Raw genomic sequence first — 14,405 nt, 5'->3', positions numbered from 1 at the left:
CTAAATGAAGTGAAGATAGGCAACCTTCCAGAAAAAGAATTCAGAATAATGATAGTGAAGATGATCCAGGAACTCAGAAAAAGAATGGAGGCAAAAATCGAGAAGACGCAAGAATGTTTAACAAAGACCTAGAAGATTTAAAGAACAAACAAACAGAGATGAACAATAAAATAACTGAAATAAACTACACTAGAAGGAATCAATAGCAGAATAACTGAGGCAGAAGAACGGATAAGTGACCTGGAAGACAGAATGGTGGAATTCACTGCTGCGGAAGAAAATAAAGAAAAAAGAATGAAAAGAAATGAAGACAGACTAAGAGACCTCTGGGACAACATTAAACGCAACAACATTCGCATTATATGGGTCCCAGAAGGAGAAGAGGGAGAGAAAGGACCTGAGAAAATATTAGAAGAGATTATAGTCGAAAACTTCCCTAACATGGGAAAGGAAATAGCTACCCAGTCAAGGAAGTGCAGAGAGTCCCATACAGGATAAACCCATGGAGAAACACTCCAAGACACATAGTAATCAAATTGGCAAAAATTAAAGAAAAAGAAAAATTATTTAAAGCAGCAAGGGAAAAACGACAAATAACATACAAGGGAACTCCCATAAGGTTAACAGCTGATTTCTCAGCAGAAACTCTACAAGCCAGAAGGGAGTGGCATGATATATCTAAAGTGATGAAAGGGAAGAACCTACCACCAAGATTACTCTACCCGGCAAGGATCTCATTCAGATACGATAGAGAAATCAAAAGTTTTACAGACAAGCAAAAGCTAAAAGAATTCAGCACCACCAAACCAGCTCTACAGCAAATGCTAAAGGAACTCCTCTAAGTGGGAAACACAAGAGAAGAAAAGGACCTACAGAAACAAACTCAAAACAATAAAGAAAATGGTCATAGGAACATACATATTGATAATTACCATAAACGGGAATGGAGTAAATGCTCCAACCAAAAGACACAGGCTCGCTAAATGGATACAAACACAAGACCCATATATATGCTGTATACAAGAGACCCACTTCAGACCTAGGGATACATACAGAGTGACAGTGAGGGGATGGAAAAAGATATTCCATGCAAATGGAAATCAAAAGAAAGCTGGAGTAGCAATACTCATGTCAGGTAAAATGGACTTTAAAATAAAGAATGTTAAAAGAGACAAGGAAGGACACAACATAATGATTAAGGGATCAATCCAAGAAGAAGCTATAACAATTACAAATATATATGCACCCAACATAGGAGCACCTCAATACATAAGGCAACTGCTACCAGCTATAAAAGAGAAAATCAACAGTAACACAATAATAATGGGGGACTTTAACACCTCAATTACACCAATGGGGAGATCATCCAAACAGAAAATTAATAAGGAAACAAAAGCTTTAAATGATACAATAGATAAGACAGATTTAATTGATATTTAGAGGACATTTCATCCAAAAACAGCAGATTACACTTTCTTCTCAAGTGTGCATGGAACATTCTCCAGGATAGATCACATCTTGGGTCACAAATCAAGCCTCAGTACATTTAAGAAAACTGAAATCATATCAAGTATCTTTTCTGATTACAACACTATGAGAATAAAAATCAACTGCAGGGAAAAAAAAGTAAAAAACACATGGAGGCTAAACAATACATTACTAAATAACCAAGAGATCACTGAAGAAATCAAAGCGGAAATTTAAAAATACATAGAGACAAATTACAAGGAAAACACGATGATCCAAAACATATGGGATGAGGCAAAAGCAGTTCTAAGAGGGAAGTTTATGGCAATACAATCCTACCTCAAGAAACAACAAATATCTCAAATAAACAACCTAACCTTACACCTAAAGGAAATAGAGAAAAAAGAACAAACAAAACGCAAAGTTAGTAGAAGGAAAGAAATCATAAAGATCAGAGCAGAAATAAATGAAATAGAAACAAAGAAGACAATAGCAAAAATCAATAAAACTAAACGCTGGTTCTTTGAGAAGATAAACAAAATTGATAAACCATTAGCCAGATTCATCAAGAAAAAGAGGGAGAGGACTCAAATCAATAAAATTAGAAATGAAAAAGGAGAAGTTACAACAGATACCACAGAAATACAAAGCATCCTAAGAGACTACTACAAGTTACTCTATGCCAATAAAATGGACAACCTGGAAGAAATGGACAAATTCTTAGAAAGGTATAACCTTCCAAGACTGAACCAGGAAGAAATAGAAAATATGAACAGACTAATCACAAGTAATGAAATTGAAACTGTGATTAAAAATCTTCCAAGAAACAAAACTCCAGGACCACATGGCTTCACAGGTGAATTCTATCAAACATTTAGAGAAGAGCTAACACCCATCCTACTCAAACTCTTCCAAAAAACTGCAGAGGAAGGAACACTCCCAAACTCATTCTATGAGGCCACCATCACCCTGATACCAAAACCAGACAAAGATACTACATAAAAGAAAATTACAGACCAATATCACTGATGAATATACATGTAAAAATGTAAAAAAAAAAAATCCAACAACACATTAGAAGGACCATACAACATGATCAAGTGGGATTTATCTCAGGGATGCAAGGATTCTTCAGTATACACAAATCAATCAATGTGAAACACCATATTAACAAATTGAAGAAGAAAAATCATATGATTATCTCAATAGATGCAGAAAAAGCTTTTGACAAAATTCAACACCCATTTATGATAAAAACTCTCCAGAAAGTGGGCATAGAGGGAACCTACCTCAACATAATAAAGGCCATATACAACAAACCCACAGCAAACATCATTCTCAATGGTGAAAAACTGAAGGCATTTCCTCTAAGATCAGGAACAAGACAAGGATTTTCACTCTCACCACTATAATTCAACATAGTTTTGGAAGTCCTAGCCATGGCAATCAAAGAAGAGAAAGAAATAAAAGGAATACAAACTGGAAAAGAAGAAGTAAAACTGTCAGTCTTTGCAGACGACATGATACTATATATAGAGAATCCTAACAATGTCACCAGAAAACCACTAGAGCTAATCAATGAATTTGGTAAAGTAGCAGGATACAAAATTAATGCACAGAAATCTCTTGCATTCCTATACACTAATGATGAAAAATCTGAAAGAGAAATTAAGGAAACACTCCCATTTACTGTTGCAACAAAAAGAAATAAAATACCTAGGAATAAACCTACTTAGGGAGACAAAAGACCTGTATGCAGAAAACTATAAGACACTGATGAAAGAAATTATAGATGATACAAACAGATGGAGACATATACCATGTTCTTGGATTGGAAGATTCAATATTGTGAAAATGACTGACTCCACCAACCTAAGCAATCTACAGATTCAATGCAATCCCTACCAAATTACCAATGGCATTTTTTACAGAATTAGAACAAAAAATCTTAAAATTTGTATGGAGACACAAAAGACCCCGAATAGCCAAAGCGGTCTTGAGGGAAAAAAACCGGAGCTGGAGTAATCAGACTCCCTGACTTCAGACTATACTACAAAGCTACAGTAATCGAGACAATATGGTACTGACACAAAAACAGAAATATAGATCAATGGAATAGCATAGAAAGCCCAGATATAAACCCACGTACCTATGGTCAACTAATCTATGACAAAGAAGGCAAGGATATACAATGGAGAAAAGACAGTCTCTTCAATAAGTGGTGCTGAGAAAAATGGATAGCTACATGGAAAAGAATAGAATAAGAACACTCTCTAACACCATACACAAAAATAAACTCAACATTGATTAGAGACCTAAATGTAAGACCGGACACTATTAAACTCTTACAGGAAAACACAGGAAGAACACTCTTTGACATAAATCACAGCAAGATCTTTTCTGATCCACCTCCTAGATTAATGGAAATAAAAACAAAAATAAACAAATGGGACCTAATGAAACTTAAAAGCTTTTGCACAGCAAAGGAAACCATAAACAAGACAAAAAGACAGCCCTCAGAATGGGAGAAAATATTCGCAAACGAATCAACGGACAAAGGATTAATCTCCAAAATATATAAACAGCTCAAGCAGGTTGATATTAAAAAAGCAAACAACCCAATCCAAAAATGGGCAGAAGACCTAAATAGACATTTCTCCAAAGAAGACATACAGATGGCCAAGAAACACATGAAAAGATGCTCAACATCACTAATTATTAGAGAAATGCAAATCAAAACTGCAATGAGGAATCACCTCACACCAGTTTGAATGGGGATCATCAGAAAATCTACAAACAACAAATGCTGGAGAGGGTGTGGAGAAAAGGGAACCCTCTTGCACTGTTGTGGGAATGGAAATTGATACAGCTACTACGGAGAACAGTATGGAGGTTCCTTAAAAAACTAAAAATAGAATTACCATATGACCCAGCGATCCCACTACTGGGCATATACCCAGAGAAAACCGTAATTCAAAAAGACACATGCACCCCTATGTTCATTGCAGCACTATTTACAATAGCCAGGACATGGAAACAACCTAAATGCCCATCGAAAGATGAATGGATAAAGAAGATGTGGTACATATATACGATGGAGTATTACTCAGTCATAAAAAGGAATGAAATTGAGTCATTTGTAGAGACATGGATGGATCTAGAGACTGTCATACAGAGTGAAGTAAGTCAAAAGAGAAAAACAAGTATCGTATATCAACGCATGTATGTGGAACCTAGAAAAATGGTACAGATGAACTGGTTTGAAGGGCAGAAATGGAGACACAGATGCAGAGAACAAACGTATGGACACCAAGGGGGGGAAGTGGCGGGGGGGCAGGGGTGGTGGTGGGATGAATTGGGAGTTTGGGGTTGACATGTATACACTGATGTGTATAAAATTGATGACTAATAAGAACCTGCTGTAGAAAAAATAAATTAAATTAAAAAAAAAAATCAAGTGATTTCCCTGGTGGCTCAGTGGGTAAGAATCCACCTGCTAATGCAAGGGACACGGGTTCGATCCTTGGTCCGGGAAGATCCCACATGCCATGGAGCAACTAAGCCCATGTGCCACAACTACTGAGCCCATGCACCACAACTACTGAATCCCGCGCACCTAGAGCCCATGCTCCGCAACAAGAGAAACCACTGCAAGGAGAAGTCCACGCACTGCAACAAAGAGTAGTCCCCGCTTGCCTCAACTAAAGAAAGCCCACATGCAGCAATGAAGACCCAATGCAGCCAAAAATAAATAAAATTAAATTTTTTAAAAAAAAGCTTTAAAAAAATCACAAAATTTTTTTTTCTTTTACATCTAGGTACTGCAATATTCAAAATAGAGGCATGAATTCATATATACTTATAACACATACTTTAACAGACACCAACTTTCTCTGTTAAGAAAATAAAACAAAATCAAATGGCTGCTGAGCCTGCACGTCCGGAGCCTGTGCTCCACAACGGGAGAGGCCACAACAGTGAGAGGCCCGCGTACCGCAAAAAAAAAAAAAAGTAATTTCCAGCAAATGTCTTTTCTATAAACACAAAACCTAAGTTGACATCATACTAAAAGTGTCACATAATCCATGGTATGGATCAAAAGTATCATTTCAAATTTGCATTACTTCGTACATGTACAAAAATTATTTTAGGTAGAAGATATTTTTAAAAGTATTTTTACAAAACTGTTTTGTTTTGAATATCTTTTAAATTATTTTTTATTAACTTTTCCCAAGTAATTAGTATACACAGAACAATTTTCATGGAACTGTGTTCTCTGCAACTATAATAAAGTATGTACATAGGGTGCAATATTGTTTCTTTACCTCCAGTTTATTTCTTGAAGAAGTGGGTTTCCAGTGAGAGACAATTCATGGAGAGAAAAGCATGCATCAAACCACCTTAGGGCACTTGTAAGATCTATAGAAAATAAACAATAAAAATTATTATGAAAGTTATCACAGATAAAGAAAAATAATCATAAATCAATGACCATTTTATTTATGGGTTAGCTATTAAAGAAAGAAAACAAAAAATATTTATTTTGCAGAATACGATATGCTTTTAAAAGGAGACCATATTAAGAACATAGACTCTGCTATCAAAATACATATTTCTACCATTTAGCCACTGTGTGAATTTATGCAAATCATACAACTGCTTGATGATTCAGGTTCATCTCTATCTCATAGGGTGAGGATTAAATGAGATAATGTATGTAAAGGGCTTAGAGCAGTTTGCCCCAAATTGCAAACACAAAATCTAAAAAAGTAAAATCAAAAGTAATAGGATAGTGGTAAAATTGAACATATGCCTAAACAGAATTATATTTATAGTTTCAAAAGTAAAAATAGTAGGTCAGTCTAGGATACATTAAGAGTAATTTATACCAGAATTACTCTCCCACAGAAAACAATCATAAAACTGAGCAATAAACATGAAGCACCTGTTTTTAAGCCTCACTCAGAGAAAAGGGAAACACACATGGTGAGCTGACAATCACAATGGTTTTCTGCCTAAATGCATTTTACCTTAGAGCAAGAAAGTGGAAACCAAGCAAAGAGGCTGTTTTGCTGAGTGAGGAGGCAAAGTTTAGATGTGAAGCTGGAATTTATGGTGAAAAGTTCTGAGAAGAAGCTGTGTGTGCATATGCTCGGGGGAGGAAATTGGGGGAAGAAGTCTATGTGAGGATTTGCCGCAGGTCCTTGGAGTGCTAGGAGTTACAGGCAGGGCAACACTCTGAAAAACCTAGCAGAGATAACCTGCTATCAGGCTAACAGCCGAATGATGACATTATAGTTCATGCAGCAGTGAAAGACGTTGGAATTTCAGCCCCGTCATATGAGACTCAACTGAATAGCTCAGAGATTCAGCTAAAATCCAGAAAGAACATGCATTAGGAGTGAAGACAATGCCCTGGGGTAGGGGCATGCACTGAGAGGTGAAAACTAAAATGACTTGTCCTAGAAGGGAATGAAATTAAGGCTGACATCAACAAAATTATCCACCAATACTTTAACTGCCTGCCAGAATTACACTTAATACCCTTTAAAAGGAAGACAACAACAGCCAGACTCAGCAAACTGTACTACGAACAATGTTCAACATACAGTTAAAAATTATTGGACATAAAAAGAAATAGGAAAATATGACATCATTAAGAGAAAAATCAGTTAATAGGGACACATCCCAACATAGGCAAAATGTAAATCAATTTTTTGACAAAGACATCAAAGTCATTCAATGATGAAAATAGTTCGTTCAACAAATGTTGCTGGAACAGTTAACTAAATATCCATATTAAAAATTGAACTCATCCTCTACTTCAAACCTTTCATAAAAAATAATTTGAGGTGGATCACAGACCTAAAAGTAAAAACTTAAAGTATAAGACTTCTTACTTTCTTACAAGAAAGTAAGAAAGCATAGAAAATCATCTCAATCTGGAGGTAGAAAAATATTACAAAGGACACAGAGAGCAAAAACTATTAAAAATAATAAAGTTTCACCAAAATTGAAAACTTCTGCTCATCTAAAGATATCATCAACAAAATTAATAGGTAAAAGAGGGACTGTGAGAAACATCCACAAAACATGTCTGACAAAGAATTTCATCCAGAATATATAAAGAATTTATTGAAATCAATAAAAGGCAAATAACCAGATTTTTTAAATGGTAAGACACATGAATAGACACAAAAGAATATACAGAAATCATCAATAAATACATGCAAAGAGGTTCAATATCATTTTCCATCAGGGAAATGCAAACTAAAACCATAATGAGATAACACAACGAAATACTAAAAACGCTGTAAGAATGGAGCGATTGGAACTCTTACACATCACTAGCGGGGAAATAAAATGTTACAACTATTTGGAAAACAGTTTTAACAGTTTCTTATAAAGTTAAACATGCACCTACTCTATTATCCAGTAATTACACTCTAAACATTTACCCAAAGGAACTGAAAACATGTGTTTACAAAAATATTTGTACAAGAATTTCCATAGGAACTTTGTAATCACAGTAGCCTCAAACAGGAAAAAATTAAAATATCAATAAACAGGATAATGGACAAAGTGTAATATATTTATACAAAGGACTACACTTCAGAAAAAAAAGACTACCTTTACAAACAACTGAACAACTGATGTGGTGGAATATCACATGAATGCCAAGCAAATACTATTTGATCTCATTAATACAAAGTTGTACAACAGTCAAATTTAACCTATGGTGACAAATTTAGAACTGTGATTGTCTCTATGAGGGGACTGGCTGAAAATGGAGATGGGGAAATTTGGGGGGAGGGACTGTTTAACCAAATCAATTCATCATTCTTTAATTTAATAAACTTTTAATGGATGTCTGGTTAGGAGTCAACAACTTACACAAGTTTGTTTACTTATCTTCATTAGGCTATTCATTTCATAGGTAAAAGATATATGAATTTTAAATAAGAATATAATTCTGACATTTTCCCAGGTTTACCAGAAAGATATGGAAGTAATATGATTTTAAAAGTGGAGAGAAATTTTTAATTAAATTATTTCACCACACATTTGAAGGAGTTTAGAATACACGGCACCTCAGTACGCCATTCTGGCATTTTGACTATTTTGAGTTAAAGGCACTTAAAAAAGAGCAGATGCAAGGGCCCTCTGACCTTCCTTCTTTTTCTTCAAAGCAGGAGATTAAATTCCTATGTGAAAGATATTCGACCTATACCAGAAGCAAAGGGACATTCTTATCACAAGGACAGGAAGTCCAGGCCAAGAGATATGTATACAAACAAACCTGTTAAACTAGCCTTTGTTTCCTAGTCACTTTTCCATCCAATTAACTACCTTAGCCCAAGCCCCTCTGCCTCATCACATTTTCACAATTTACTACTCTTTGTCCAGCTCACTATGTAAGTTCAACTCTGATTGCTTCTTGGGGTCTTTATTTTCTTGTGAGAACTCCTATGTACATGTTAAAAAAAAAAAAATTATAACTTGTATTCTCTTTTTCTGTTTATCTGACTTACATCAGTTTAATTCTCAGGCTTAGCCTGAGAAGGTAGAGGAAATTTTTCCTCCTCTACACCATTTTGTATAGATATGTTATTTGTAAATGCCATTAACTCATCTACCCAAAACAACGCCTTACCATACTTGGAACAGAAACTCAAAAGCCTATTATTTAAAAAACAATTATATATTACTATAAACTTACCAGAAAGACAATTGTTGCTGACATCTAGTTTTTCCAAAGAAACAAAATGAAAAAGTGGTATGATTTTTGTCAAGCTGAAAACCAAAATGGAATTTATAAAAATTTTAAATTGGAATGTTCTTAATATTATTGATGTAAATATATATCTATATAACACAATTATATAATGTTATAAATTATAAATTTGGAAGAAATGTATAACTATATACAATTGCATTTTCACAACAGAATACAATAATATAATCTTTACTAACAATACTTATTAAAAATGCAGTAATTATAAGATTTTAAGTATTTATTCTATAATGAAAGATTTATTTCTAAAGAGAAGTTATCATGGAATTGCTAGTATCAATCATAATTATCATGAAGCTTAATGTGTACTTGGTACTTAAATAAAAATAAATGGGTTTTTTGTTGTTATTGTTGTATCTTTGCATATGGCCAAATTTACACAGAATTCATATTTTCTATGTATTTTTTTTCTGGCTCAAACATTTAACAAACCAGTAAGAGGTAAAAACATAAAAAATATGTATTTTTACTTTTTAACAATATAACTTTAATTAGAGTCACTAGTTTTGTTTCTAATTTAAAGAAGGTTTCATTTACTAGATTAAAAGTATTATAAGTCCTGTAAGTGCACAAGGTTACACTGGGGTTATTTTTAAATTGGAAATATGCATTTAAGGAACACATAATAGAAATTGTTTTCTATTGATAGAATAACTTAAATTTGGCAGAAATATACTAATTTTTAAAATTAATACTCATTATTAAAACAAGCATGTTCAAATTCTAATAATAATAAACTTTTCTACTACTTTTAAAAGTTTCTATCATTTTCGAAGATACAATTGTCATTAAGACCCCATATTCAAACAAGGAACATAAGTGATACTGAAAATACTCACTTTATTGGTAACAAAAGCTATGCAGGGAAAATTAATTTTAGTTTGATTTACATTTCCAACCAAGACAAGTTTACACTTACTTTATCACATAATATCACATTACCCTAGCTATTTGGCAATAAAAATTAAGCTAGTTCATCTAAATCTTTAAACAAGATAAAAATTACTTTGTATAAAATATATTCTCATCACAAATACAAAACTAATCTGAACTAATCCCCTCTATAAATGTTGAAGATCCATATATGTTCAAAATATACTTCCACTAAATGAGTATTTCTGGTACAAAAAAGGAAAAAAAAGTATGCATTAGTTTCCACTTCTACTTTCTTGGTTTTTTTATATTGTCCCCCTAGTTTACCTGGCAGAGATTTTTACATCTTTATTTCTACCAACACCCTGCCATGGTAGGAAAAAAAAAAGCACTATTATTCTAAGATCAGAAGCTTACAGGATAACACTGTGACTGGAAGCCTCATGGCACAAAGCCAACCCTTGTACTGACATTAACTCCTCTCCTGTATTATCCTGTTCTGCATTAGAAGAGAGACAGAAGATGCAACTGATGATAAAACAGACTAAATAAGGAGTCTGGAAGACCTCTCTGATTGTAGCCAATCCTAAGTACAATATTACTATTTACACTACCTATATAACACTGCTTCTTAAAAACAATTTCCAGGGGAAAAATCCAAGGTAATAAAAGAAAAAGTGATCAAATATTGGCCATTACATTTGCATATACAGTTCATTATTTGTACACACACTCTTTAATAAAAAATTTACTGAAATGTCACATGTACACTGAAAAAGAAACTTAAAACTTTGTCAATACGTAATTAGTGCATTCAAGTCCTAATTTTGTGACATTTCCTATTCAGGCATTCTAGATCATTACTACAAGTAAGAAATTTAAGTTATTTAAGTGAAAATACAATTATAATAAATGTATTTATTAAAAGAAAATTCTTATTTCTTTTTTACCGTTAGTATATTTCTAATGCTAAATCTTTACCCTCCTACTAAATGGATTTTGAAAGATTAATAGATAATGAGTTTTTCTTTTTTCAGAATATCTCATGTTTTTAACCAATAAGTTATATGGCAATATTTGGTAACATATAGGTTATATGAAGACATTAACTAAAAATAACCAATAAAGTTTTAGAATTAAAAATAAAAATTCCCTTTGCAAAAATAAAGTATTTCTTCAGGTGAAGAAATATTTGGTTTGACCACATATTTTTCATAATATCGAAATTTTGCCTTTTCAGATAACCATGCTTTTAGAATCATGCTCCTTTTTGGAAATTTTAATCAAGAAAACTAGCTATTTATTCACCACTAGGATGGTAGAAACCTAATAGTAGAATCGTTTTTATTTTAACCTCTAGAACTTTTCCTTTTACTGACATTCTGTGTATATTTTTTCTAAGAAAATTCAAACCAGAAAGACAAAGGACATTAGTGAAAACCTAATACCATTTGACCTTGTCACATTAGCCCTGGGCATAAAAAAGATATAAATTTCAAAGACGACAAAAAGCAAAAGATTTGTACAATGAGCAGCCAATGGGTAATAGTTTCCACTTTCTGCTCCTACTTAGAGTCTCACTGGAAGTAGAAAGGTTTATGAAGCTGGAAAGTCTTCCAGTTAGAACTCCACTGAGAAAAACTTAAAACAGTCACATGTCCTAATGAAAATTTAAAACAGAAGTCAGGATGAAACATGTATTTCAAACAATATGTACTAAGTATCATTCTTTATATGTATTTCATTTGTTGGAAAAAAGCATATGGGCACATAATTTCTTCCTTGTGATGAAAATATTTATTAAAAATTAAAAGAAAAACACACACAATTTAAAAGACATACCACACACAAATCCAAATATCACATTTATAAAATTCTCTCAGGTTTTCAAAATGTATTGACATACATTTTCCTTTTGGGTAATCATTAAAATCCCATAAAATAGGTAAGGTAGGTGTTACCACCCCTTTTACAAGTGAAAAAACTGAGGATCAGGTAGTGAGAAAAGAGTTAATCAGTGTCAACTGACAGATAAGTTGTAGATTCAGAATTCAAACCCAGATCTGTTGACCCTGAGTTTTATCAAACCTAAAATAGTTCTTAAAAAGTCAATGCACATGTAAAAGCTTAACATAAAATGGGTAATTTCTACAGTTAATGATATTAACTTATGGTGAAAAATCCTAAGTTTGAAGATAATTTTTCACTACGATTTTAGGAAATAATTTCACTGCTCTATGTGTTCATTACTACCAATCACATTTCCCTGGTGTCCTCAGGACTTATTCTTTCATCCTGAAAATGGTAGGAGGTTACTTGTGCAAAGAGCTTTGAGAGACCCATTAAAAATATCTTCAAATATAAGTGACAATATTATTAAAAATTCAAAATAGCATATATTATATAATAATTTCACCACTTTTTTATATAGCTAAGTTCAACAAATTGTTATTTTACATCTAAGAGTTTTTTTGAGGGTCAGGACATATGGTACTCAGTTTTGTATCCCCTAAAATGGCAAACACCACCTCAATATCCAAATGTTATAAAACTAAACAAACAAAATTATAAATATGGATTATTTGGTTTAAGTATCCCAGTTATTGTTATCAACTCTAAAATTTTTTTAGTAGTCCAGTTTATTATAAAATTTCTGGTCATATCAGATTGATATGAGAAACAAGGCACATCATATTGATAGGGTAAAAGTCTATCAGCTAGTGTTAATTTTAATTTTTAAAAGCAGAATATTTCTTTGATGACATAAATTGTCCAAAGAAATAAAGGCATTATTTCTCAAAAGATGTTCTTGATTTAAATATTTTCTAAATTCTTTAAAAATTATTATGCTTATCAATGTGGCTTGAGATCTAGTTCTATAAAATATACTAGATATGTCAATTACTGAGTGATTTACTTCATATGTCCAAAGCATAGCTGAGTATTTCTACTGAAATTGTATTTCTTACCTAAAAAATACTGTGAAAAGATCCAGTAAGTTTGTGATGGCCCAAATTACTTAAATAGTATTATCTGACAGTGCTGTTCGGGGTAAATATCCTTTTAAAGACAAATCAACTTTCATATTTTAGATGTGATTAAAATAATTTGAGGGAATTTTAAAATACAGATTCAGTTTTTGATCTGTCAAATGGTAGAATAGTTTAATAGGTGGAAGTTAAATCACTTAGGACATATATGCTCAAAGAGTGAGCACTATTGTGACAGAGATTGAGAGAAAACTATGTTTGGGAGGGGACAGGTACATATATGTTAACATTGAGCTGTCTTGTTCACTTGTTTTGCAAGAACTGTACAACTCACAGAAGCAACTTCTTGTTAAAGATAGTTCCCTTCCCCTACTCCTTGTGCCTTTGATGAACAAATTAATCATATTAGGGTGAATAGGTCTCAATGAAATATTAAGCAGAGGGAGACATACACATATTGTGCTCCTGTTTTGGTTTTAGACAGTTATTCTCTGCAAAGATCCAGATGTTTGGTGGTTTTAAATGGATCTTCTGTGGCAGGTACCCATCTCAACTTAATGTTAAGGTATTTTTTTTTAAGTGTTACTTTATATCCTTAGGGAAATCAAATTTAAATCAATCTTAACAGTTACAAAAAGACATGCAAGTTGAGAGCAGATTAAAAATCTTTCTTCCAGGACTTAATAAGTACCATTTGAGAGAATGAGACATCCTTCTGAATTAAATTAACTACCTCCTGTATTTTCCAAGAACTATATCTTTACAAATATAAACAAACCTGCCCTGAGAGATTTCCATAGTACATTTTTGAGAAGAAACAAAATGAGTAAGATAAGTGACAATTAAAATTCTACTAAAATTTGAGGATATGTCAATACACTTTAATTTTTTTAATTCTATGAAGTTATATTTATAATTTATGTCCAATTTATTGTAATGTACATTCCTTGAATTACTGGAAAAACCTAACAGCTTTTCTACTTATTATGAAGATCACACATTTATGTTAATCATACACTGCATTTAAGCTTAATTAAGCAAATTATATTTTTACCTGTTTTGAGAGATACTCAGGATTTGTAGTAAAGGCAGCCAATATGAAGAAAATGTTTCCACACTTGAAATGCTGTTATCATCCAAGTGCAATTCTCTTAGAAGAACATGATTCTCTAAGGATGGAAGCTATATTTAAATTTGGGTTATTAGCTTATATTAAGCAAAATATTTTTGTCATTTAGCCAAATTTAAAACAATAAAACCTACCAAAACTAACAACAGAC

At 32.7% G+C, this 14,405-nt stretch overlaps 1 protein-coding gene across 1 annotated transcript in view; it reads right to left on the bottom strand.

Annotated features, from left to right (window-relative positions):
• Positions 1-14,405, bottom strand: part of LRRIQ1 (leucine rich repeats and IQ motif containing 1) — a gene marked incomplete at both ends in the record, with an annotated part of 173,919 nt that overhangs the window by 112,788 nt on the left and 46,726 nt on the right. The window contains 3 exons of the mRNA XM_082665558.1: positions 5,793-5,886; positions 9,188-9,261; positions 14,180-14,307. Coding sequence (XP_082521684.1) covers positions 5,793-5,886; positions 9,188-9,261; positions 14,180-14,307 — 296 coding nt within the window. The remainder of the gene's footprint in view (positions 1-5,792; positions 5,887-9,187; positions 9,262-14,179; positions 14,308-14,405) is intronic.

The sequence above is a fragment of the Grampus griseus genome (assembly GCF_964374135.1).
Source record: "Grampus griseus genome assembly, chromosome: 11".
NCBI classification, from domain to species: domain Eukaryota; kingdom Metazoa; phylum Chordata; class Mammalia; order Artiodactyla; family Delphinidae; genus Grampus; species Grampus griseus.
Note: the sequence above shows the minus strand (reverse complement) of the source record. Positions and strands in the feature narration are given on the sequence as shown.